At 35.9% G+C, this 24,146-nt stretch overlaps 1 protein-coding gene across 1 annotated transcript in view; it reads left to right on the top strand.

The window, feature by feature from the left end:
• Window positions 1–23,569, top strand: part of SHOC1 (shortage in chiasmata 1) — a 52,598-nt gene extending 29,029 nt beyond the window's left edge. Inside the window, 17 exon segments of the mRNA XM_042882805.1 lie at window positions 367–543; window positions 1,956–2,063; window positions 3,654–3,842; window positions 4,272–4,290; window positions 4,292–4,460; window positions 7,879–7,951; window positions 9,148–9,217; window positions 9,745–9,923; window positions 10,440–10,545; window positions 13,377–13,488; window positions 14,466–14,587; window positions 16,096–16,189; window positions 17,176–17,307; window positions 18,610–18,759; window positions 20,295–20,466; window positions 20,682–21,236; window positions 23,469–23,569. Of these exon segments, the coding sequence (XP_042738739.1) occupies window positions 367–543; window positions 1,956–2,063; window positions 3,654–3,842; window positions 4,272–4,290; window positions 4,292–4,460; window positions 7,879–7,951; window positions 9,148–9,217; window positions 9,745–9,923; window positions 10,440–10,545; window positions 13,377–13,488; window positions 14,466–14,587; window positions 16,096–16,189; window positions 17,176–17,307; window positions 18,610–18,759; window positions 20,295–20,466; window positions 20,682–21,236; window positions 23,469–23,569 (2,528 nt within the window).
• The last annotated feature ends 577 nt before the right edge of the window (window positions 23,570–24,146 follow it).

Below are 24,146 nucleotides of genomic sequence, written 5' to 3'. Positions count from 1 at the left end.
AGTTGAATGCCAGGGAAGGAGAAGTGCTGTTTAAATTGAAGTTATCATAACAAATGAAATTAAATCAGCTGAGTCTAAACTTAAGAGTACAGAGTAGAAGAAAATAATTAGACAATGGAGTAATAGTTCAATCTTAGTAGGAGTCATGAAATCCTAACTATCTATCATGTATTTCGGTCACTTTATGAGATGGATGAAGTAACGCAGTTGCCTGTTGTGAGGAGTAGCTTAATTCTATGATCCAGCAGGCTCTCTAGTGAACACTTGTTTTTCTGTTAATGTTGCAGCTTTGTGTTTCTAGGTGTTCTGTATATTGTAGTCTGGTACATGAAGCCAAACTTTACCATTGTGTTTTCTTTTATTCAGAAAGCCAGTGCCAGTCATATTGTCTGCTGAAGGGAGCAGCTACTTCTGCTTTAAAAGATTTGACTCATCTGGGTGTACTTGCTTCTGTAAGTTGGAGCTTTGACAGCGTTAAGTTTGATCACACAAGATTTTTCCTAAGACAACAGGAGAAGGTGATATGTGATCGTTTTAAAGAAGGTATGTTTTTAAAAAGTCTGTGTTCTATCTGCAGTAATAACATAGGTTTACTTGGTCACAGGCAGCTCAATGTCTCTGTTAAGTAACAAAGTTTCAGCAGTTTGTCTTGTGTAGTTTTGTTTCCAAAATAACATTTCCTACTTTTCTAGTCCTATATTTATTAACTTAAAATTGTAACACAAGAAGTATTCTAAGTGAATTTCATTTTAAAATATTTTAGATATGATTAAAGAATGTTGCTTCTATATCAAGCTGTTTTTTATTTCATTTTAGATATTTTAATGTGAAAAGCTGTCTATATGTTTTTATTGTTTCTTTTGGTAGTTTGGTAGCTTTTTTTCACATCTACGTGACTACAGGGAAAATAAATGAATAACTCTAAGCCTACTTTAGAAATCAGAAGGAAAAAAAATCTTATTGATTTCCTTTCTTTCTCACTTCATTTCTGGTACGTGCAAACTCTGTAGAACTAGAAAAAAGAAAAAAAAACAGAAAAATTTGTGACAACCAATGAAGATCTTTATGCTACAGATATGAGAGGGACAGCGCACTTCACAGAAAAATACGGGCTGAGGAAGATATAGAAAGCTTTTGAATATTTTGCTTTTTTTTTTTTTTTTTAATTTTACTGCTAATAACTGTAGAATAATACAGGAAGCAGTCTGCTGCCTGTATAGTCTGCATACTATGTCACAAGCTCTGAGACAACCTTCAACTGTTCAAACTTTATTGCTTTCTGGGCTTAATGTATCTTTCTCAGAATAAAAGCAATGACAATGAAATTGCAAATGAGGCAAGAAGATAAAAATTATTTTAGTGGTCACTGCAAGATGACAGCCTGTGATTTTTAGGATTGCCATATTAAAGTATAATCAGCAGAGTTCTCTTAACTTGAGGGAACCTCAAAAAGAAAAGCAATCAGCTTCACCAATATATGAGGGAGAAACTGAAATCTATATCCATGTCAGTGAATTACAGAAAGGAAAACATTCCTGAGTATACAAAAGTGTGCTGTTGACTAGTCAGATGAGGCAATAGTACAAAGGATAAAAAGATAGGAAATTTTTAGGTTTCTGTGTCTGTTTGAAAATTGTCTTACTAAAACCAATAAGGCAGTGTGAATTTAATGTCAGACTTTAGGAACTGTTAATCCATTCTCCAGCAAACACCATCCATGCCTACACAGATTTCAGAAATGCTTCCTCATATGGTGCTTGCTGTGGATGAAATAACAACAGAAAGTTAGGCTATATCAAAGCCTTTTCCTTCTTGAACAGTCAGTTCAAGATTATACTTATTTAACTGATTTAAGGAAAATTCTGAGATGTTGAGTTCTTTTAAACTTCTTGCATATTTATTGTGTAATTTCTGAAACGTTATATAGACAACACCTATGTCTTCTCTTTGTAAAGGTAAAGTAGATGAGAAAGAGATCATCCTGTTCAGGCATGCTGCTCTGGTGCATCTGCTGGTGACATGTCGAGACCTTCTGTTAACATGTGGCTTGGACACAGCACTAGGTCTGTTTTTGATAGTGAACAAGGACACCAAGAATCTTCATGTTTTTCTGTGTTTGTTCTACAGTCTTTCATGTCTGTAAAATGTGTAAGCTGACAACGAGTAAACCTCCCCCATAGTTTCCATGTCATTTTCTTATTCCTTTGCTTGCTTGTTTTGTTACATTTTTAAATATGAATGACTGTACTTTGGTGCTACATGTGCTCAGTTCCTGAATAATATTCTACTGTTCGTGTTATTAGGTGGATATGAGGATCTACATACATAATGTGTTTATTTCTTTCCAAACAACAAGTTTTGATTCGAATATCTGTGATAAAGCTGTTGGACATGCAAAAGTGACAGGTTCTTTGCTGTATACAATTCACATACTGAAATGGAATAATTTCCACTTAAATAGTCTTAGGTTCATTGAAAATGAAGTACTTAAAAGTAGGGCTATTTGAAACAAAATCTTAAGTACTGCCTAACAAAAGTATCATAAGGCTGGGGTTTTGAATTTACCATCCAGATCTTAGCACTGGACTCAAAATGACAATTTTGTGTTTCTCTGTTGTTATGCTAATCAGATTTTGGATCTGAAAAATTCATTATAACCTTATTTTATGCCTACAGTCACAATGCCATGCTCCTCAAGTTGCCATTGTACTGTGATTTTTCAGAAAGATCTACCAGAATAAATTAATTAATGGTTTTTGGATGCCCTAAGATCAGACTCCCTCCATGTTTATAGGAGAGAAAAAAGTGTCAAGTTTCAAACTTCAGTTATTCCAAATTATCCCTTCATGGGGAGTGTTTCTTCAAAGATGACGTAACATGGAAAACATCTGCCATAAACTGAACTGTTGGAAAAATAATTAATTTGTATTTGCCTAATCATTTCTTAGCAATAAAAAATGGGGAGAAAAATTCAGAATGAAAATATGAGTTCTTAAAAAGGTTGTTTTTGTTGTTATTGTAGATAAAGTGGGAGGATAGGGGGGAGAGAAAAGAGAAGTTTCTCTCTGTTAGGTTGATCAGCACTTATCCCAGCAACACCTGCCTCAGGATAGTGCACATGTCAAAGTGATACTAGAAAATTGAGTTCTGTATAGGCCCTGTAGTTCTCACTTACTGTTATGAACTTGTGCAGCGATGGGTGATTCATCCCACAAATGTCTTAGATCTATTTTTTTTGTGTGTGCATTTTTTAATAACTCTGGCATTGTTCACCATTTGTATAAAAGACATCATTGACAGCTGAGCAGTAATTAAAATAATAGGGAACAGAATAGTGAAAACACACAACAAGTAAAGCTTTGAACAGTGGAACTTCTTTAGTGTAAACCGTGCAGACCAATTAAATATAACAAAGTTCCAACTCTAGCTGGAATCATAAAAGAGATATTACAGGAGTTATAACAATTTTATAAATGGCAGTTACACACAGTCTTAGTGATAGTAGTATTCTTCCTTATTGTTCACCCATTATATGTTCAGCTTTTCTGTGCAAGATACCCTCATGTATTTTAGTGTACATGTAGATTAGGAATCCAAATATTAACAAATGTCTTTTGTCTCTGCAGTTACTTTTTTTGTTGTTTTGTTAACAGGATATTTGTCTAAAGCAAAGGATATCTATAAAAACATCTTAGAATCCTGTTTGAATAATACCTGGAGGCAGCTGAAGATTGTACAGTACAGCAGCCAGAAAAAGCATGAATCCAGTCCGAGATTAGCAGAGCTTCAGTGTCGACTGTTAGATTGGATGCAAACTTATGCAGAGGAACAGAGTGTTAAGGTTAGCGATATAAACTATCTCTCTAAGCAAGTGAAACGCATCTAAAATATAGTAATAATTGTAAAACCATCTTCAAATGAGAAATGGTATCTGTTAAATAAGGAAAATCGCAGAATCACAGAATGGCTTAGATTGGAATGGACCGTGAAGATCATCCAATTCCAAATCCTTGACATAGACAGAGTTGCCATCCACAAGGTCAGGCTGCCCAGGGTCCCAACCAATCTGGCCTTGAATCCCTCCAGGGATGGGGAATCTATAGCTTTCTGGGGAACATGTTGCAGTGCCTCAACCCCCTTGGATTAAGGAATTACTTCCTAATATTCAGTCTAAATGTTCTTTCATTTAGGTTGAAGCCATCTCCCTTTGTTCATCACTTTCTGCCCCTGTAAGAAGTCAGCTTCTCTCTTACTTTTATACTCTCGTCAATTGCTGAAAGGTTGTAATGAGGACTCCCCAGTCTTCTCTTCTCCGAGATGAACAAGTCCAGCTTCTTAAATCTTTCTTTGCAGGAGAGGTGCTCCAGCCCCCTGATCACCTTTGTAGCCCTCATCTGGATTCACCCCAACATCTCCAAGTCCTTGTGCTGGGGGCCTCAGACTTGGACTTTGTATTCAATGTGGGGGAATGAGAGCAAAACAGAAAGGGTCAATCACCTCCTTCACCCTACTGGCCCTTTTGGTGCAACCAAATTAAATTTGGCCTTCTGGGCTTGTAGCATGCACTGCTGGTTCATATATAGCTTTTCATCCACCAGAAGTCCTTCTCTGCAGGGCTCCACAGGAGTTGCCCCAACACAAGCACAACACCTTGCACTTGTCCTTGTTGAATCTCTTTAGGTTCACGTTGGTCCACTTTTCAAACTTCTCCAGATCACTTTGAATGGCATGTCTTCCTTCTATTCTGTTGACTGCTCCACTCAGCTTGGTGTCGTCATCGAACTTGCTGAAGATACACTCAATCCTGCTGTCTTGTCATTGATAAAAATGGTGAGCAGCAGTCCCGAGATGCATCGCTGGGGGACTTCAGTTTTGGCCAGATTCCAGCTGGACATAGAGCCAGTTGCCACATCCCTCTGGCTGCAATCATCCCATCAATTCTTTATCCACTGAATAATCCAGAAATCCAGGCCATATCAATATGTTCAATTTAGAGATAAGGGTGGGGGACCATATCAAAGGGTTTGCAGAAATCCAGGTAAATGGCAGCAGTTGCTTTCTTTTTGTCTGCTGATGGTAGACAAATCCTCCACTGCATCATAGAAGGCCACCAGATTTGTTGGTCACGATCTACCCTTCGTGAAGCTGTGCTGGCTGTCTCAGATGTTGCTTTTTCCATTTCTTAAAAATGGCTGGGATGTTTCCCTTTTTCCAGTCACCAGGGACTTTGCCTGACAGCCATGACTTTTCAAGTATAATGGAGAGAGGCATAACATAAAATTAAGGATAACATAAAGTTTAAGACATCTATCAGGAGTAATGCAGATTTGTGTTTCTTTGGATCTCCCCTTCTGCAAGAGTAAAACGTGTTTTAAAATTGTAAGAGCTTTGTTTTTTTGCAGATGGTATTTGTTCCTCTGATAAGTATATTGTATCATATCAGTGACTGTAAATTTCATCATAACCTTTTATTTGGCAGCTTCAATCTTCTTTTCTTCTGGTGCAGAAACTCATAGCACAAGTAAGAGCTGTGTATTTGTGCAGTGGTGCTCAGAGCACAGACACTGTGGACTGTATGGCTGTAGTTATCCATTGTCTCTGCTTGACAAATGTGTCTGCCCAAACTCCCCATGTTACGTTCATATGAGTAAATGCCTGTGAGGTATGGTTATGGCACTGATAATAATAGAACTGTGGAATAAATTAGTTTCAAGTTTTTGGTGTTTTTTTTTTCTGGAAATGTGAATATTCTGAGTGATTCCATGCAGGGAATAATACCATTTTCATTTGTGTATTATTTATTATTTACTTACAGAACACTTCTCACATAATAAAACAGAAATGAAAATATGTGTATATATATATACTATACATATACTTAAATATCCTGACATTTTGCAGTAGAATTTGTGTGTGCTACTGAAGACACAGCTGAAAAAATCCCCAAATTGTTAAGCTTATTTTCATTTATTTTAGTTCTTTCTCATGTTTCACTTCTTCTTTTGACTCTGTTAAGAGAACATGTCATGATTTAACTTTCATGAAAAGAAAAGTATAGAATCACAGAATCATGGAACGGGTTGGAAGTAATATTAAAGCCCATTTAGTTCCAAGCCCAGTGCTGCGGACAAGAATGCCACCCAGCAGATCAGATTGCCCAGAGCCCCACCCATCCTGTCCTTAATGTCTCCAGGGATGGGGCAGCCACAGCTTCTCTGGCCAATCTGTAACAGGGCCTCCACTTCACCGTCCTCACAGTGAAGAATTTATTTCAAATATCTTACCAAAATTTACCTCTTTTAAAACCATTCCCCCTTGTCCTGTTCCCAATCCATAATAAATAGTTCCTTCCAGCTTTTCTGTAGGCCCCTTCAGCTGCTCTCAGGGCACTTATTGCCCAACCTGCACTTGACTTGTTCTTGGGATTGCCCCCACCATAGGTGTGCTAAATCCAACAAGCTGTTTTATTGGAATTTAACTTGGATATGAAGCACCTAAAACAAAATATTAATAATTGTTTTGTTGCTTATCTTTCATTAGCACCTGTATGTTGATTTCATCATCATTTTCTTGTTCTTAATCATAATGCATTTTGCTTTCTAGGAGACATATGACAACTTTGTCATATTAATGTCAGCTCATTGACAATTTTGCCTTCCTTATGAACTCCACTAGATGCAATTTTTAAAGCTTTGAAATATAACTGAGTTTTGACTTGCCACTTTGACTTAAATTTGTGCAGAATTTCAGAGTACACATGATTTTATTTGCAATTATAATTCATGCTTCCCTGACATTCGGTGACAGGTCTCAGTCAAACAGAAGAGACAGAAGTATTCTGGCTTTAATGCAAAGTGAAAGCTGTATTACATAAGCCATTTCCTACTCTGTCATATCACGTCTGTTAGTACAGTATGGAACATGATAATCTTGTTAGCCTTTAATGAACAAAATTTATTACTGATGGTTACAGAGTAGGAAATCATCTCTGTAAAAATAAGGTACTAACAAAACAAAAGAAACAAATCTGAAAAGAATTTCTGATCTTTCTGTTTCACTTTGTTTCATTTCTACTCATGATTATGTAGGATATCACTAAAAATATATGATCTAGCTCACAACAGGATGTCCTGAGGATACTATTCAATGATGTAGTTAAAAAGCAGATCTGCATTTTAAGTTACAGATGTCCGAATCTGTCTTGAAAGGAACCACTGGGTTGTCAGGTGGCTGTTCTCTTCAGCAGCATGTGGAAATTTGTCTTTTTTAAGGTTGTCAGGTGGATAGATGTCCAGAAGTTTTTTTCTAAAAAGGTCTAACAAAGTTTTGACATTTACATATATAATTATCTTGTGCACCTTAAGTCTTAGAGTTGGATTAGTGATGAGCCTTCTTTAAAGTCTTATCTTGTTTGTCCCAAGAAAAGTGCATACAAAACTTCATACCAGTTCAGATATCATCCTGTCTGAAGCTGAAGGTCTGGTGTAAGTCCTGGGAATGAATCATAAATTATGCAGGATAAAACTAGGCAAATATTGCTGGTTACACATTCTTATTTAAATGTTTTGATTATTTAATACAAATTCAGTTTCAAAATTTTGGATAAGGTGAACGTATTTTCCAGTAGTGACCAGAGTATGGTTATTGGCTGGATTCTAATCTTTTCAGTGCTTCCATCTTCAGCAAAGCTTAGCAGCTATCAAATTTAATCTGGCTTTAGAAGTAATACTTCAAAGCACTCCATTTACAGTCTGGAAAATCTTTCTAATTGGTATGGCAGAATGTAATGCCTCCCTCCAGTACATCATCACCTTCTATCTGATGTTTAGAATTAGACTAAAAGATTTGTTTTTACTTCTTTAAATTGTCTTCTTCCAGATACTAATCATACTAAGAATGGACTCTGAGAGAGAAAAGGCAGCTCTCATTCACACTGTATCTAGACTAGAAGGTAAATAATTATTTTAATCTATTTTTGAAAGAAGAAGTTTGTGCATTCTGTGCTTAGTTATTTTCCTCTTTAAGTGCTTTTCAGAAGTTTCTCGTCCTTCTCTTCATTAGGACATTTTATGTACTTTTCTCACGTTTTTCTGTTTCCGAATTCTATTATAAACCTTCATTTCCCCCTCATTTCTAATGTTGATTTTCACCTCTTTGAGACTTCTGACATAACGTCTTGTTACAAAAGAATGAGAGTTCATGCGTCAGGTCAAAATTGTAATTAACAGAACACAAAGTATATGTGGCACCCATGGCCTCATATAATTGTATCAGTTGCTCAGATTATCTGTCTATAGTTGGCTGTGGGTCAGAGGTATTCTTCCTTCTATGCCACAATTAAGGATAATTTAGAAGCCTTAAGTAAACTTTCTAACATAAGGCTCTAAATGAGTATTTTGGTGCAGGTCATGATTTCTGTTCACCACTTGTTACTTGTTACTGACCTTGTATGTTAATTGGCTAAATACATGAGCATCGTCAATAACATACTATTACAATCAAGAAAAAAACATGGATTTCCTCTCTCCCAGTCCCACTGATAAAGCCACACTGTCATCATTTTACTTTTGTGTAATCATTATACAAGCTTTTTCTTCATAGGAGATTCATTTGATAGAAAAAAATGTTTCGTAAGATTGATATTTGAGCCTGTACTTATGTATTGGGCAAGCTATTGATTCTTTTCATATTGTTTCTTAAAACGTATTTGAGTGACTTTCTGCTTAAATGTTAGCAATGTCAAGTATTGTGCCATTCTTCTGCTTCTTAGAACAAAGTTGAATTTCCTTTGCTCCTTAAAAAAATGACAGCTTATCTTTCAGAATATTTTAAAGGAGGGAGACATTCACAATGTTTTTACTAATTATAATAATGTTTACTTTTAAGTGTTTGATTTGTTTCCACTTCTTAAGACTTGATTTCAAACACAAACCAAACCAACTAACTTAAACTTTACAAAAGAGGCCTTTGTGTTACACAAGTAACAATTTTCTTAACTGCATCTTCCAATCATGTTTACAAAACCTAGAGCATACAAAAAGCATACAGGGGTTTAAAACTTAATGGCAAAAAATGCTTCATTCTGTACTAGCTTTGTACTAGCAGAAGACAATTTATTTGATTAAGATCACAATAATTTTTATGCAGGTTTAAAAGCCATTGATTTGAATTCTGAGAAAAAAGGAAACATCCTGGGATATAGAGATATCGTCACCAAGTAAGTTAAAATCTGGATTCCAAAAAACAGAGCCAGAAATCCTTTCTTGTGGTTTTCTTCAGTAAAGCTTTGTTCATTTTCATTGTAGTATCTTGTTTTGAATACATTTTCAGAATATGGATTTACAGCTTCATTCTGAGAACAGAGAATTTTGTCCAAATTCCAGCACAGTGCTTAGTTACAGGGCTCAGAGGAGCTGCCCTTGCAATTGCACATGAGCGTTTTAGAAAAACTCTCCAGCGTGTAAAATAAAAGGTGTAAGGCTGAAATAATGACAAAGTATGAGTATGCAGGAAGATAGGAATTGTTTAAGTAGATAATTGGAGTATGGGGGAGTACAACTTCAAATTTTAAAATGACTTTTTAAAGCAATTACAGGTTTTAAATTCAGGAAAGGTAAGTTCTTTTTCTGAACAGACCTCAAACAACTGTAATTCTTCACACTTCTTCTAGAAGTGTGTTTGTTTATTTTGTTCTGATTGTAGTTGTACCTGAACATATTTTTAATTTTCATTTTATATCCTCAGTAGATATGCCTGTGTTATTATACAAAATCAGAACATTGGAGCTGACTTCCCCTGGAGACTCTTCTCATTAGTGATAGAATATGATTATTCTGAAAACTCTTGCTGGAAAAAACTGTGTGAAAATCTAAATATTGCATACATGACTTTTAAAACCATCCTTCCTGAAACAGTACAAATGGGTAAGTGCAAAGAATTGGACTGACACACAAGAGAAAAGTATTTTCTATTCTATGAAATGTTACATTTGTGTGTGGGATGAGAATGAATCATAAATTATGCAGGATAAAACTAGGCAAATACTGCTGGTTATGTTAATCAGAAAGATAGGAAAATGTTTTTCTTGGGTACATGATATTATGTTTGGACAAAATGTGGTAGTAAGTGTTGGTAATCTCTTATAAAACACTTCTGCCAAGTTTACAGGTTGTTGACAGTTAATAGAAGTTGTATCTACCCTTCCTCATGCTGACAGAATATTGCTGTGCATATAAAAGAATAAATCTAAGGTAGAGCTTAGTTTGAAAGGGATTCAGAAGAGTTTAATTTTGGGGGGAAAAAAATAGCATATAACAGAAGCATTATAATGGGGATGAATAAAAGCTGCATATTTTCAACATACATCAATTTAAATATTGAAATATAAATTGAGATTTTTGCTCACTAAACTATTATCTTACGTATGCAAAATGTTTCAGGAAATCACTGTGGTTCTTCTCTCCTGGAGATACAGATTCCTTATGTGTTTCTCACCACTGAAGGTCTTCTTAATATGCCAGATTTTCTTCAGCTTTTGGAATCTCAGTGAGTGAAAATGACCTGTTAAATCTTACTGACCAATTACTTTCAGCTTTCCAGGCTATAGAACCCATTTTCTAGGATATAGGTCCCTTCTTTGGGTTGGAAGGGACCTTACAGATCAGTCCCTCTGGTATGGGCAGGGTTGCCATCCACTAAATCAGGCTCTGGATCAGGCTGTCAGGGCCCATTCAATCTGTCCTTGGATGCGTCCACAGATGGGGCATCCACAGCTTCTCTGGGCAGCCTGTGTCTGTGCCCTACCATTCTGAGAGAAGAATTTCTTCCTAGCATCTAATCTAAACCTGTCCTCTTTTATTTTGAAACCATTTCCCCTTGTCTTATCACTATCAGACCAACAAGAAGTAGCTCTCCTTGCTGTTTATAAACTCCTTTTTAGTACTTGAGGGCTGCAGGGAGGTCTCCCTCAGGGTGTTATCTTCTGTCTGAACAAGCCCAGCTCCCTCAGCTTGTCTTCATAGGAGCAGTGCTCCAGCCCTCTGATGATCCTCGTGGTATCCTCTGGACCCACTCCAATAACTCCATATCTTTTTTGTGTTGGGCACCTCAGGTGGTATGCAGTACTCCAGGAAGAGCCTTGTGAGGGTAAAGCAGAAGGGGACAATCACTTCCCTTGCCTTGCTGGCCAGCCCTCTTTTAATGCAGCTCAGGATCTAGTTGGCCCTCTGGTCTGCAAGCACACACTGCTGGCTCACAAACAGCTCTTTGGCTACCAGATACCTCAGCAGGGCTGTTCTCAATGAGTTCTCCCAGTCTGAACTCGTATGTGCAATTGCCCCAGTTCAAATGCCACTCTTTGCACTTGGCCTTCTTGAATCATGTTTGAGATGTTCACATCTTGTGGGCCTATGTTCACACTGGCCCACTTCTCAAGCTTCTCCAAGTCCCTTTGGATTGTAGCCCTCTCTTCTATTGTGCCAACTGCACTACTCAGCTCGGTGTCATCAGCAAATGTGCTCTCAATCCCACTGTCTAGATCACTGATAAAGGTGTATAATCTTCCTGATGTCAGGTACATTACCAAATTTAGATTATTAGCACTGCAAGAGACAATAAGATAGCTTTTCCACTGAAGTCAGTGCATTTATTCTATAGATTCATGCATATGTCAACCAAAGGATATGTTGATATTTTAATTTTTAATATGAGCTGGGACTTTTTATGAAAACAACTGTTTTCATTGTCTCTTTTCCCTGAAAATTACAGTGTCATCAACAAAAAACATTTTTTGCTTTCCCACTTTTTTATGCTTTGAAAAGGGTTTGTATTAATTCTTCGAAGTAATTGCTTTATATTTTTGGATTTTTAAGTACCTAAATACTGCAGATAAAGTAAAAGTTTCATTTTCTGATGTATCACAGCTTTTGGAAGAAGCTAAGTTAAAAATAAACAAGTAAATACTTTCATTGTTTACTTGAGATTTAATATTTTCTTGATTTTGAATACCTCTTCAGCTTGTACAAACATTTGTGTATTTGTAAAACACTGTTCATGTGTATTGTTTTCTTTGGCATAATTTTCTTGCATTTAATTTTCTTAGTAATAAATACACACTATAACAGTCTTCTACCCAGAAAACTAGAAAGGAAGAAAGGAAGAAGAGAAATAGCAGTCATCTATTAAACCTAGTGTCAGGGATGCATGTCATTAATTTCACCATGCTGTTGAAGAGACTTTCCAGTTTTTGATATCTGTCTAATTGCAGTTGAACAGGAAAAAATAATGAAAATAATGCCTTGACTTCAAAATTTGAACATTCAGTTTGAAATACACTTTTGAAGATGGACCTGTTCAAGTTCACTATTCAGCTTAGCCACTAGCTAAATGTTCGGTGATGATTTTCAGTAGTTTCCCAGCAGATCCTCTTCACATTCACCTACATAAATAAGTAGTTTCAGAGATGCTTACAGTTCCCCTTTCAGCTCATGGATAATGTGCTTGTCCACCAGTTTTCCTAGCAGATTGTGGTCCCTTGTGTTTTCTGGGAATTAGACCAATTAATGCGACTATCATTTCTCCTCTACTTCCCACCTCAGACAGCCAAGACTCCTCTAAATTTCTAAACATGCAGTGCTCATTCAGGGAGTTTTTGCTAGCATTGCTTGTAAAACAACATTGTGCTACTGTCAGTTTTAATTCAGTCAGAAAAAATTTAGCATTATGCAAAGAGCAGTCAGTAATTTTTCACCCAGTTTGCTTTCCCTGTGCTGCACAATTGTGAAAGGAAGGAAATAAATGCAATATACATGCAATTACTCTGAAAGAAGTTGAGATTTTCTTGTCCCATAAACATCAGTGTAAATATTTGCTTTACTTATTTGTCTTAGCTCTTTAATATATCGTTTATAATCTCAGAGTGTATGTCACAGAATCACACAGAATCACAGAATGGCCACACAGGGTTGGAAGGAACCTCAAGGATCATGAATCTCCAAGCCCCCCTGCCACATGCAGGGCCACCAACTGTCAGATGTCAAGGTCAATGCCACGAGGCTAATTGAATTAAAATCACCTAGGTTGGAAAAGACCTCAGAGATCATGTATTCCAGCTTGTGCCCCTTGGCTCAGGAGTCTAACAGGTTTTAGCCTAGTAGTATTTCAATATCTTACTTCTGCAAGTATGTTTGTTCTGTGAATGTGCCTTGAAGTTAATCTGATCATTTGAGAAAGATCCCAATATTAAAACAACACATTACCATAAAATTTGTATAAAGAGATGAATGCTATTCATTTCCTTTAAGAAAGCTCAGTGTTTCATTTAACTGAGCTTCAATAACAGAATTATAATATTAACTGATAAAACTAATAATATTCAGCTACAGCATTACTTTTGTTGAAAGAAGCTGCAGTTACTCCTTGAGGCTACTTGGAGATACAGACCGATATGTTGTGTTGACAGTAGATGAACGCACTGCTATCTTCTTGCAGGTACAAAACGAAATTATATTCAAATTCTACAGTGGGATGTATCACTTCTTGACCATGTCTGCACACTTCTAATGTATCTTTTGTTCTTAATAATATCAAAATCACTCATTTTCTCATGACACAAATTATTTCCAAATTCGGTAACTCCAAAATTAAGCCTATGCCAGCTTGACTAGCTAAAAACATTCTCATCTCACTGCTGACATTTTTCACAGAAGTATTACATTTTACTTCAAATTGACTGTATAAATATAGTTAAAATATGTAGCTGAGGATAGGATTGTATACATGAATGTTGTAATAACCAGTTAAGTGTGACTGTATTCTCGTACCACTCTGCATGTTAATTCTTCCCATTTCAGATAGTTAATAGTTTAGAAAATAAATTTATTAGTTTAGAATTAATTTAGAAAATAATTCATTCTGTTTTTTATAAAAATAAGAAATACTTTAAATGATGGGGTGGTATGTAAACTCTGTTACATAGCAAGACAAATGTCTCAATGTGTAGAAGAGCAGTTACTGATAAGGAATAAAATAATCAAATAGGACTGCAGGCTCAATGCAGATGGATATTCCTACATGCTGTTCACTGCAAGGGCTTATGCAATTAGCAGTGCTGTGCTTTATAAATTCATTGTAGGTATAATGTAATTTATATATGCTATGTTAACTACTGTGGGGGTTTGCGACTGTATTTTGCATTGTTAAAACTTCCCAAAATCTTAGAATGTCTTAAAAAGTAACGTCTCTGTTTCACAGGATGAATAAAAAAGTATGAAGAAATGAATTAGAATCTTTATGATTCTCAGATATGTCTTTGTTATTTATATTATTTACCTATAAACATGTTTGATCTAACTCATGATCATGTTTGATATAACTCATGTATAATACAGCAATGCATATGAAAAGGTTGTGACAGCCATGGTAATATGTTTATCTAGTTTTTCATTTTTATATTAATTTCATGGTAGAATATGGATGAGTTAAACCACGAGAAGTCCTGCGACAATGTAATATCGAAGCTGATAGCATTATCACTCCAATATACATGCTGTTGGGTTGTTTTCTACTCCAGAGAAAGACTGAGTTTGGAGTAAGTAAATAAAATCTTTTGCTGTATCATTATTTTTAAAACAAAGATATTGCTAAAGGAAGCTGCACACCAGAACAAGCTAAAACTCTGTTATTTGAATTTCTCTGTAGGGACACTTTTCTCTTCAAAGGATGTGAATATTATAGGCTTGTATTTCTTACATGCTCTAATCTTTTCACCTTGTTACATTATTGTCATAAGGTCCACTGAAAAACTCAGTGGAGGCCCCCCAAAACCTGGCAAGGTTCATTTCCATGTTTATATTGTTTCTAGTCTTCCACAAGACAAAAAATTAAAGAAATTATTGAAATAATTTCATAGAATCATAGAATCATAGAATCATAGAATCACCAAGGTTGGAAAAGACCTAAAAGATCACCCAGTCCAACCGTTCACCTATTCCCAATAGCTCCTACTAAACCATGTCCCTCAACACAACATCCAGTCTTTCCTTGAACACCCCCAGGGTCGGTGATTCCACCACCACCTCCCTGGGCAGTCCATTCCAGTGCCTGACCACCCTTTCTGAAAAGTAATACTTCCTCATGTCCAGCCTGAATCTCCCCTGCCGTAGCTTGAAGCCATTCCCCCTGGTCCTATCACTAATGACACGAGAGAAGAGGCCGACCCCCAGCTCACTACAACCTCCCTTCAGGAAGTTGTAGAGAGCAATAAGGTCTCCCCTGAGCCTCCTCTTCTCCAGGCTGAACATTCCCAGCTCCTTCAGCCTCTCCTCATATGGCCTGTGTTCCAGACCCCTCACCAGCTTTGTTGCCCTCCTTTGAACACGTTCCAGGGCCTCAATATCTTTCTTGCAGTGAGGGGCCCAAAACTGGACACAGTACTCGAGGTGCGGCCTCACCAGTGCTGAATATAGGGGAAAATTGAAAATTTCAGGTAACTCTAATATAGGGCAAGTTTTTATTAAATATTTCAAATCAGCAAGTCCAGAACATTCATGGTATTAAAGGTATTATCAACAGCGACTATGCTTTTGAAGTGTTTGAAGTAAATTAATCACTATAATTACATGGTTATGAATTATTTCTATGTTAGCGTTACCGTACATCATTTCCAAGAGGGAGATATTCTTCCAGTATATCAGTAGGGTTTTTTGCTGTGGAAGTACTACTTTTATTGATATGTCTCTCAAGCAGTCCTTCATTACCTATTGCAAGGTTTTTTCTCAAAGGAAGTGGATAATCTTTCATGCTTCACTTTTCCTTTGTGTATAATTTTTCTCCAGTGGCTGACCCTGATTCAGCCTTTTTGCTTCAGGCCAGGCTTTCTTTGCTGCGAGCTGGTTCCATTTTCTTCTTTACAATGTGTCCTTCAGTAGTCAGTCATTTCACACACCCTAGTTATCTTTTCACAGGTAATAATATTCAAGGAAATATACTCATGTTCCAAATTCCAGGAAATGGAACAGAAATTTATTAACACAGAGAACAGTCACATTTGTTATGTGCATATAAAATACTAATGGTCTGATTAAACTGTTCTTACAGGTACAGTCTCAGCGGAGATACTCTTCTCAGCCTTGTCTTAATTTATGCCAATTTGATAGAATTTATACAGAAGTCAGAAGACTTTGAAGTGAAGGTAATTTATTTTTTTTTGTAACAGCTCTTCCATTTTAATCTTCTCTATGTGATATTCCCAAAGTATTCTATTAACGTGCACATCCAACAACAGAAACAGAAAACAATTCAAAATTCAGAAAATATGATAAAGGACTTCAGTTCAGTACTTCTGAAGTCAGTAAAACCTCTGATGGACTCTAGTACAAGCTGAATCAGATTTGTGCAGAGGCTAGACAGTCTTTTACATCTGGAATGATGTTGTACCTTTAATTTTATGAATACTAAAGCATGTATTAATCTCTTGTTATCCTATCAATGCCTTAATTTGAAGTTTTGAGTTAATATTGTTCTTAATGTAGAGGAAAAGAAAGTGTATCTTTTCTCTGTAATGTCAGATAGCTTGTCACATTTTTATTATGTGACTACAAATATGCTTTTATTCTTTATAAATAAAAAATGCAGTATCATTTTAATTCACATTTTAAAAATGGGGCAAAAATTGTGTTGGTCCTCCTTTTGCACGAAGTAGCCTTTTTAGGCAGTTTTTAAAACTTTTTTACATATTAATGCTTGTTTCAAAATTTTCTGGTTAAGATCAAGATTTTTTCAACCCGTTTATACAGCACTTTAGTTGACAGCTTGCTTGGAAATTGCCTACCTTTTCAAAGGGTTGCACATCTCTATCTTAAACTATTCTGGGCATTTCAGAATTGCCTGTTTTGAATTCATAGCAATAAATCTAAAACATATAAGAGATTATAGAAGAAACTAAATTTTGCCTACATTGGATTTGTATAAATTTATTTGTATAAATAAGGAGTGTAATTTGGAGCTAGATTTGTGGTCAGTTGTTGAAGTTCACGATGAGCATAGGTCTGGATTAGTTAGTCTACCTTGCTAGCTACTGTGCTCAGTTTTTTCCATCTGCTAACTACTAATGATAATTAAGACATTTGGAGTTTTACTCCTTAGCATAAGCTTTAACCAAAATTATTGTTATTATAGGTAGTTCTTACACCAGGGATTGAAGAGGCAGCACTGTTAATTCGTCAAATAGCTGACAACATTTTGATGACATCTAGTTTCAGTCCCCATGAATGGCTGGACAAATCTTGGCTTTCTGTCTTGCCATCTGAGGTTATTTAACTTTATGCTACATTACACTGTTTTCTTCTTGTTTCCCAGAATAAGTTCTATGTGATTTTTTAATATGTTGTTATTTAATTAATTTATACATTTCATATCTGTATGTATGTATATATGTTATAGATACATAAACACACATGCCTATGTAAAGCTTCTGACATCAGTCACCTTTGTTAGCAGACTTAGGATTTTCCCTGTGCTTTCACAATGAAACGTCAGAGAAATTTATCCTTCACACCTCTAGGCTGTTATGTGTGACTGACATCCTTTCAGCACTACATTTGAAGAACTATCCACACTGTAAAAGATAACAATATGGTGGCTTACTTGGGCAGTAAGCCAGATTCACTGATAATCATCTATTACTGAAGTCAATGAAGTTGCTTACAGTGTTGTTTTACCACAAGCTGATAATATTTGCTTAATTCCTCATGCAGTATTTGGAAATCAATATTACTGGACCACATCCACCAATTATGTTCAAATATTGATGTTGTCTAGTGTGTTGAGATTTCCAAATTAATCCTAATGGAGATTTAGTCACCTCACATGAAAAGCCTGAACTATTAAAAAGTCAGGATACTTTTTAGAATTTGCAAAATTCAAAAGCATTCTAAGTCCTTGGCATGGTCTTTCAAATGTGTAATACTGGATTATAACTCTTCCAAATTAGAGATTAAGGATACTGTTTTTTAAAAAAAGAAAAGACTGAGAAAAGTAATTGGTTGTATTTTATCTCTGTTAAAGGCATTAGGTCCTGATGTGTTGAATGCAGAGCTTTATGAAAGTCAAGAACTAGAAGCTGACATTCTTTAGATACCACAGTTTTGAAGTTACTGCCCGTTGTGTGACATTCAGTTCCACCTAGTAATTCCTGCTTCTAGCACTTGTCTCATTGCTGTTTACAAGTGTAACTTCTGTAAAATAAAATAGTTTTGCTGGTTTATCTTGATGTAAATAATTCTTATCAAACCACAGAATAAAAATAAAGTAAATTTGGTAGTGTGTTTAGAAATCAAGTTTGAATGACTCGCTGGTTTATATAAAAATAATACAGAAATATCTTTTTAATGTACTTCCTTTTTATCAAATTAGTTTTCAAAAATTTACTCTTTAACAAGAATTTTACACTGTTAAAAAACTAGTAAAAATAAAATAAAATTCACGTGACGCGTAAAACACCTATCCGAAACTGCACAGATTCAAAGATCTAATTATGTGATGTGACCTATTGATAGGAATGTCACTGAAGAAAGAAAAATAAATGTCTGACAAAATTATTTCCATTTCCAGATGGAGAAATGCTTGCTTGCTTTTCCTTGTATCAACCCTCTGGTTGCTCAGCTGATGCTAAAGAAGGAATCTTCTTTGAACAGGCTCTTTCTGGCAAGCTATGATCAACTTCAGGAATTACTACCAGAGGTTCCAAAAAAAGTTCTAAAGGTCAGTCAAAAGTAATTTATGTTTTATCTCGGACTGCTTGCACAGTTCTCATTCTTCCTCTGTTTGTTTTTTTTTTTTTTAATCTGATGGTACATGGCTATTTTCTAGTGTCATCTAAAAATGAATTAATGTTTTATTACTTTCAGAACTTCAGTGTATTGTTCATATTTAAATTACTGTCCTCGCTAATCCTCAGCAGATTTTGTTGAGCCATCACTATGTTTTTGTTAAGGTTATTAGTTCTGGAAAAATTTCTTAACTGGTAAAGTACTCTGAAAAATTAAATAAAAAAAAGTCTAAGCTCTATCATATCAAGTGTCCTATGAGCATATGTTTTCATACACCTCTGTAAAACAAGAATTGTTTTCAATTGCTTTCCTTTCTTCTTCCCCTTTCCTCCTGCTATCCATTTGCTTGCACTGTAGTATAACCCACCACTTGTAAACTCACTGCACAAATCATTTGAAAGAGCCCTTGAGTTTAAGAGGAATAATTCTGTCAACTAAAGTGTTTGAAATTCTGTCTGCAGCTGCAATTGGTGCTGCTACTGTTTTCAGTTGGGCCAAGTCCAAGAAAATTACTGACTCATTATAGTCAGCTTGGCTTGGAGAATATGCCCTACAAGGAGCAACTGAAGGAACTGGGTCTGTTCAGTCTGGGGAAGAGGAGGCTGAGGGGAGACCTTATTGCTCTCTTCAAGTACCTGAAAGGTGATTGCAGCGAGAGCAGGGTTGGTCTCTTCTCACTGGCGACAGGTGACAGGATGAGGGGAAATGGCCTCAAGGTGTGCCACGGTAAGTTTAGGTTGGATATCAGGAAACAGTTATTTACAGAAAGGGTTGTTAAAGCAGTGGAAGAGGCTCCCCAGGGAGGTGGTTGAGTCACCATCCCTGGATGTGTTTAAAAACCATCTGGATGTGGTGCTCAGGGACATGACGTAGTGGAGGGTTGTTAGAGTTAGGGTAGTAGGGTTAGGTTGTGGTTGGACTCGATGATCTTTAAGGTCTTTTCCAACCTGAGCAATTCTATTATTCTATGTTTCTATGATTCTGTTCTAAAAGGGGAGGACATCCTGCTTTCCTGAATCATTCAGTTAAGGTGAAAGAGCCAAGGAAAAGATATTTAGGCACTATTAACTTATACATGTTACTGTAGCAACCATGTGTTTGTATGGTAGTGTTTACTGAGTGAAAGGTATTTTGTTAGTTTATCCTTCCATGACGTGTGAAATGCACCAATACATTGCAGATGCCACTTTTTTTCCAGTCCTATCTCATGATAGAGAATATACTATGATACTGGTTTCTCATGGTTTGAGTAACGTGATGTTTATTACTTAGTCTGTTTATAGATGTAAGACTGGCAGCACATTGTCCACCATAAGTGACTTTATATTACCAAGTCTTCTATTTTTATTTCCAGTAACCAAAAATTTATATATAAGCTTTAGAATTCTTACTAGTGATTTGATTTTCATATTTGAGAGTGTAGACTTGCGCTATAAACACTGCTTAACTCCTTTTATTTGGTTTCAGCATTTTAGTGACATTACCTCTTCGTACAGCACAAATGCTGCTGCGCCACTGAAAACAACAGTGAAACGTTCATCACCTCCAGAAAACTGGAATATCTTTAAAAGACTCTATCCAGATTGTAAGCAAAATCCTCAGTCTTTAGAGTTGCTAGCTAAGGCACAAACCAGCACAGGTGATTTGAATTACTGCCAAAGTGTATCATCTCTGAAACCAGGTGGAAGTCTGAGTGTATTAGAACATTTATTTTCCAACCATTGAAAGATGAATTGTTATGATAGGCAGACTGTATTTTAATGCTCAGTGGATTCCTTTTGTTACTGAAAAATTTAGAGAGACTTGCTAATTTTTCGTTTTTCAAAGAGAATGATTCAAATTTTCTTCCACCAGGGCCATCTCATGTGAATTCTGAAGCCTCGTTTCTTCCATTGAAACATAATCAAAGTTTTATCAACTCTGACCTTTCAAGCTATATGCATGAGAGACCATGTTTTTCAGAAGTAGCTCCAGAGAGAAAACAGAATTTCTTTGTTGTACCAAAGGGCAGTGAAGATTTTGATCGTCTAAATGCTATGAATTCTTTTTACATTAAAGGTCAGGCTTTCAGGACACACTGTATCTCTGATCATCCCTCCAAAAATTCTGAAGAAGATTTCTTTACAACTTTCAGTGACTGTGTACCTCCTGACAGCTCTACAGCTTTTCTGGAAGAATTTAGAGGCACAGCATTTAAGAGCCCAGAAATTCAGATTTATGAGACTCCATGGAATGACTTTTCATCCACTTGCACATACAATTCATTTGCACCTAACTTAATTCATTCTGATTCCCTTGTTGATCCAGATGAAATTCAAATTCTGTGTTTCCAAAACCAAGATCGAGAACTTTCAGGAAACAGAAAGCAAAGTCCACCATTCTTATGGGCAAAAGGAAAAAAAATACCAGGTATGTACAAAGCAAGGTGAATTCGCTGAAATTTTATTTGTAACTTCACTGGAAAAAGTATTATTTGTAAAACTCAACTTCGTATTTTCTTTAAGTAATTATTTAATCCAATCTAACAATATTGCTTCCTCTTATGCAAAACACTTGCACTTATTTTTCTTGTAGGAAATTAAAATATAAATCATGGAACGGGTTGGAAGGGACTTTAAAGCCCACCCAGCTCAAACCCTTCCCTGGAAAGAGCAGCCACCCACCGGATGGACTGCCCAAGGCCCTGTCCCAGCTGGCTGAGAATGCCTTCAGGAATGGGGCACCCGCAGCTTCTCTGGGCAGCCTCACTGACCTCTGAGTAAAAAATTTCTTCCTTCTATCTAATCTAAATCTCCCGCCTTTGAAATCATTACTCCTAGTCTGATCACTACTTGCCCTCTTAAAATGTCTCTCTCAGTCTTTCTTACAGTAGGCTGCACTGAGGTCTCTGCTCCGTCTTCTTCGCAGGGCTAAACTATGAATCTTGAAATTATTACAAGGCGTATTTCATCTAATAGAAAGCTTAGTGTGTTTTTATATAGAAAATTCAAGCTTGGCTTTGTGTTGTTTTTGGTTTTTGGTTTTTTTTTTTCAGTGTTTTTGTTTGCTTATTTGTTTTGTTTTCTTATCCATGGCTAAACACAGTTTCTTATCCATCCTAAGCACAGCTGAAGGCATTTTTTACAAGGCCTGGTATGTATCCATGGAGCCTTGAAAGTAAGAAAATATCATTAGTCCCTATTAGACTAAATATTGTTTTGTTGTAGGTTATAGGTTTTTGTTTCATTTTTTTTTAATCTGCTACTTCTTAAAAAGCAAGATGCCAAGTTCTTAAAAAATATAAGGCTAAGCTTCTTAAATAAACCTCCTAACCCCTAGTATAGATAATTTAATCTGTGTTTTCACTGTCTGTAGTTAAAACTCATGGTGACAGAGCAAAGTCAGTGCAGTATTAAATACTTCCACTAATTAGATCAGGCTCATTCATGTAAAGCATGTGTAACTAATTGATATCATTGTGCTTAATGGGCAGCTTAAGGCAGTTCTGGCACTAAACAGAGGAAAAGGTAATTGGATATGGTGAACTGCTTTCAATTTTCAGCCTATGAAAATTAAAATGCTCAAGTGAAGTTATGAGCAGACCTTTTGCATCTCCATTGGAATACAAATTGTGACCTGCAGTATTGCTGGATAATTAACAGTGTTTGAGTAACCTGTAACTGACACTGATGGCAGAAAATTCTAACAGTAGTTTCAGTTGATCAGGACTGCTTCTGTTACAGTATTCTGAAAACAACGTGATCTCCCACTGATTAATTTTCTGATACTCTTTCCTGATATGGCAAAGATATACTTACAACTGAATCAAATCAGGAAAGGGTAAGGGAATTTGCCTGATGTTATGGAACAACAGGCATGTTTTACTTTATCATCCATTAGCCAAGGGAAAAACCAGGTAAGCTGTGCAAAAAATGCAAAAAACACTTCAATACAGTGAAAGCTTTCTGAAATCTCAGATTTAGGAAATGTATGCAGAGTCGAGTTAGAAAGACACATTGGAAACCTTCAAGGATTTCTGTAAGTTTCAGAAAAAAATATTAATTAAACCTCAAACAATTAATGGTAATACACTGACCCACTATTTTTACTGATGCAGATGAAATTGTTTAATAAGTGTTAAAGTTCTATTGTTCTAAGTATCTAAAGCTCTATCTAAAGTTCTATAAAGTACACTTTGCAAGGCCTAAACAGAATTTTCTTCCATTAAAGTGTACTGATAAAATAACTTCTCAAATATTTTATTGTAAAAAATACTTAAGAATGTAAAAAACTTTCTTAAACTAACTTAGGAACAACTGAACAACTTCTGTTTCTGTTTCAAAAGAATTAGCTTTTGTAATTACTGAACTGTACAGAGTGTAGTGTTAATGAAATAGAAATAAGTTTGAAAACTTGTACTGAAATTAAGCACAGTGCAGGCTGATTTTGCATATAAGGTCCTATACTATTATTATGAGGTAAAATGCATCAAACTGATCAGTAAGCAGCAGTTAATATGTGTACATACTCAATTCTACAGTACTTAATGTTTTTCATACAAACTAGTTGAAGCTGAAGCCTGTTACTGCTTCTGAGAAACATGTAGCTGATTTTATATTTTTAGCTTGTTACGCCAATACTTAATTGCCACTTCTTTACCAGATTCAGGACTTGAAGAAGTACCAAGAACTAAAAAAAGGAGATTGATGTATGAAAGAGTACCTGGAAGAGCTGATGGACAAACACGTCTTAAATTCTTTTGAATTGAATAGCGACTTGCATGCCACATCTTTTTTTTTTCTTTTTCTTCCCAATCCTTAAACCATTTGAGTGGAAATTTATTACATTTTTTTTGTTGTTGTTCATTTTTAAAGGGAAAATAGTGTTTGGGATTTCTGACTAAATAAGGATTTCTTTTTTTAGTTCTCACTAAACAAACCAGCTCCTCTAAGCAGGAGAATTACTGATGTAAACACTTAAATGTTTGTTCATATAGGTTGTATAAAGTTACCTTGTTGTTTTTTTATTTGAAAAAAGAAAAAAGAAATAACATGCTAAAGCATGTTGAGTTTTCAAACAACCTATGTTTCCTCCCTGAGCACGCAGGCTTCCACATTTTATAGCAGACTGGATTTGCCTTTATCTCAGAGCTGATGATAAAGTCTTGGAAATAAAGCAAGAGATCTTTCTTTTTGTCCTCTGGGTTCAATTCCACTTCATTCCTTCTGACAGCCCCTCTGGCAGCCCTGTGTTGTTATGAGTTCCTTCATGGCTTGAGTGTGGCTTTAGTCATAATTAACCTTCAGAAACAACACGTTATGTGGACAGCACATGAAAGAC

This window comes from Lagopus leucura, unplaced genomic scaffold, assembly GCF_019238085.1.
Source record: "Lagopus leucura isolate 7727_CA_CO unplaced genomic scaffold, USGS_WTPT01 Super-Scaffold_100036, whole genome shotgun sequence".
NCBI lineage: Eukaryota > Metazoa > Chordata > Aves > Galliformes > Phasianidae > Lagopus > Lagopus leucura.
This window is presented reverse-complemented; position numbering and strand designations above follow the sequence as displayed.